Genomic DNA, 4,063 nt, shown 5'->3' with positions numbered 1-4,063 from the left:
GCGCAGGCCGGTGCTGAAGGCCAAACGTTTAAAGGGATTCACTCTGATTCTCTCTGATGCCCTCTGATGCCCTCTGGAGGCCGCTAGACACTCAGGGCTGTAAATAAAGTCTAAAGTCTTGTCACAATGAGTACTGCATCAGCTCGGGCCTTTTTACTTAACATTTCATTAAATGCTACATTCTCCTGATATCCATTATTGTGTTTGGACTTTTTAAGATGCGATCTGCAAACAGATTACACTGTTGGGGATAAATAATGAATCTAAACTCTAAAGTGAACTTGGAAACAAGGAAATAAAGTGGAGTCTGAGGAATAAAGTCTAAAAAATAAGGTCTAAAGTGTAGACGTACAAGAAGAAGAAGAAGAAGAAGAGGAAGAAGAAGAAGAAGAAGAAGAAGAAGAAGAAGAAGAAGAAGAAGAAGAAGAAATTAACATTTTTAATATTATCAACACTTGCAAATGATTCAAAGACTAATTTTGAAAGTCTCTTTTATTCCAAAATGTAAGTGTTTGGTGAGCTCACAGAGCAGCTGTTCACTGGCTTTTATAATGACACAAAAACATTCACTTTAAGTAACGTCCAACAGAACCATACTTCACAAGTCTACATTCTGACTGCTTCATACAGTCAGGGCAGCAGCAGCAGACGGGACAAGAAGACAAGAGCACGTGTGACAGTGTAAACTACAGTAAACTACCCATGGGGTACACGACAGGCGCAGTACTCCCATCATGCATTTGGACAGCAGTGATCAGAGCGAGCAGTCACATGACCACACACGTGCTGCCACAGAGATATGCATTTTTTGTGCAATACAGCATTTGGTTTTGTGTTTCGAGTAAATAAAAACATGTCCTGATTTGAAATCAAGCGCTTTGTTTGAGCCATTTGTTCTTTCCTCCTCTTTGCACCACAATGTGAACCTACAACAGGGAAGGAGCTCTTCCTCAGAGCAGACTAGAAACTATAACGTCGCTTTAGAGTAATGCCTTAGTGCTGCAGATGTAAACATGGCATGTGACCTCCTCAGACACTAATGTGTAAGTGCAAGTTCTGGGTTTGACTCCGGGGCTGCTCAGGTCTTGTGGAGTTTGCATGTTTCTCCGTGTGTCTGTGTGTTTCCCCATCAACTCAAGACATTCACCACAGGGAGAATCCTCAAGAAGATGTTGATCTAGACTAGACCAAGATCTGGAGATGAGTTCCAAGCACTGCACTGTGGCCCCTTTGTGGCCCCACTGCAGCAGTTTAACCCTACCGGCATTCGAGGAGGGGTCAAATACAGAGAACATTTGCCTTCAGGGACAATAAAGTGTACTTTAACCTTAGTGAGGGTCTGCTGGCCTCACAAACACTTGAGGGAGGGGTTTGGTGAGCTGAAGGTACATGTGACCACATCTCCTCTGATCACACTGGTCACCAGCAGAGACGTGTGGTTACCGCTCTGCTGCTGCTGCTGCTGGTCTTTGAGCTCCGTTCCCTCCTCGGCCCCCAGGCTGGCCCCCAGCGTGGCCCCTAGAGTGGCCCCCAGAGTGACCCCCAGCCCGGCCCCAGGCACGCTGAACGGGTGGAAGTCCCAAGGCTGGCGGCCCGTCAGGTCGCTGAAAGGGTCCTGTCTGAAGCTGGCGGTGCGTATGGAGGCGTAGCTGGTGTCATTACTGTGGAGGGAGGCGGGGGAGTGCTGGCCCACCTCCCAACCCGAGCGGGCCCCCACACTCCGCACTTCGGCCCCCAGCAGTGCCCCCTTCAGGCGAGCGCAGCCCTTTAGCAGCAGGTTCTTTCGGCACAGGATGTACACCCATGGGTCCAGGATGGGATTGAAGGAGGCGAAGCGGATGGCCATCAGGTCACCCCGAGGGTCAGGAGGGGCCCCAACAGAGGGGGGGGCAGAGCCCTTTAGCTGGTTCACAAAGATACGCACCTGAGAAAAGAGAAAACAGCACATGTTTACCTGGAAATGATCTAGTTCCAGCTGACCCAGAAAAGTCAGAGCAAAAACTCCCAAAACATTTTCTATACATCTTAAATTCCTCTTCACAGCTGCTTCAGAAGAGCTCAGAGAAACGTCCTCGTCTCACACTTAAACTGCTGCTTCTGATCAGGGTCGGTGCATGTGATGAGACACAGGGGATTTTTGATAATGCACGCTGAGGTTTAAGGTGCTTTTGTGTGAGCAGACTCTGGTCAATGCATTCATCATTTCTTTCATCTCCATCTCATTAGTGACATTGATTTTTTCTAAAGGTCAATTTGTATTCAGGAGTGAAAGACTAGTTTATTTACACTAAACAAATCACACTGAGGAAACAGGTGCTTTCAGGTGCATTTCTTTCAGCCTTTATTAAGGACAGTACAAAGATAGGCTTAGCGCCGCCACTTTGGAAACCTTAAGACTGCGGACGAGAGTTCTTCTCTGTGTCTCTGGGTTTAGAGGGACTGACCGCTCGGGGTCCGGACCGGTCCCCAGAGCTCAGGCTCTGGACTTTAGACAAACAAGTCCCACTTTACATTTCAGTGGATTCAGTGATGTCTAACCACCAGGTGTGAGCTCACAACAGGGTACGAGGCACCTTTTATCACTCCTCCTCAGACATGTTATACACACACACAAGCGCGCACACACACAAACACACACACACACACACACAAGCACGCACACACACACACACACAAGCGCGCACACACACACACACACAACCGTGCACACACACACACACACACAAGCACGCACACAAGCACGCACACACACACACACACAAGCACGCACACAAGCACGCACACACACAAACACACACACACACAAGCACGCACACAAGCACGCACACACACACACACAAGCACGCACACAAGCACGCACACACACACACACACACACACACACACACACACAAGCACGCACACAAGCACGCACACACACACAAACACACACAAGCACGCACTCACACACATACACACACACACAACCGCGCGCACACACACAAGCACGCACTCACACACATTCACACACATACACACACATACACACACACAAGCACGCACACAAGCGCGCACACACACACACACAAGCACGCACACAAGCACGCACACACACACACACACACTTACTCACACACATACACACACAAGCACGCACACACAAGCACGCACACACACACAAGCACGCACACAAGCGCGCACACACACACACAAGCACGCACACACACACACACAAGCACGCACACATACACACACAAGCACGCACACACACACACACAAGCACGCACACACACACACTTACTCACACACAAACACACAAGCACGCACACAAGCACGCACACACACACACACTTACTCACACACACACACACACACAAGCACGCACACAAGCACGCACACACACACACACACTTACTCACACACAAACACACAAGCACGCACACAAGCACGCACACACACACACACTTACTCACACACACATACACACACAAGCACGCACACACACACACACACACACACAAGCACGCACTCACACAGATACACACACACACAAGCACGCACTCACACACAGACACACACACACAAGCATGCACACACACAAGCACACACACACAAGCACGCACTCACACAGATACACACACACACAAGCATGCACACACAGACACACACACACAAGCACGCACTCACACAGATACACACACACACAAGCATGCACACACACAAGCACGCACACACAGACACACACACACAAGCACGCACTCACACACACAAGCACGCACACAAGCACGTACAAGCACACACACAAGCACACACACAAGCACGCGCACACACACACACAAGCACGCACACAAGCGCGCGCACACACACACACAAGCACGCACACAAGCACGCACACACACACACACACACAAGCGCGCACACACACACACACACACACAAGCACGCACACAAGCACGCACACACACACACACACACAAGCACGCACACACACACTTACTCACACACATACACACACAAGCACGCACACACAAGCACGCACACACACACACACACAAGCATGCACACAAGCGTGCACACACACACA

General features: G+C 49.7%; 1 protein-coding gene across 1 annotated transcript in view; it reads right to left on the bottom strand.

Moving 5' to 3' along the window:
- Positions 1-1,348: 1,348 nt before the first annotated feature.
- The window catches only part of ptger4c (prostaglandin E receptor 4 (subtype EP4) c), a 14,777-nt gene continuing 12,062 nt past the window's right edge, over positions 1,349-4,063 (bottom strand). The window contains exon 2 of the mRNA XM_072440431.1: positions 1,349-1,924. Coding sequence (XP_072296532.1) covers positions 1,349-1,924 — 576 coding nt within the window. The remainder of the gene's footprint in view (positions 1,925-4,063) is intronic.

The sequence above is a fragment of the Eucyclogobius newberryi genome, unplaced genomic scaffold (assembly GCF_026437365.1).
Source record: "Eucyclogobius newberryi isolate DKJ021-1_F unplaced genomic scaffold, fEucNew1.0.hap1 SCAF_12, whole genome shotgun sequence".
Classification (NCBI taxonomy): Eukaryota; Metazoa; Chordata; class Actinopteri; order Gobiiformes; family Gobiidae; genus Eucyclogobius; species Eucyclogobius newberryi.
This window is presented reverse-complemented; position numbering and strand designations above follow the sequence as displayed.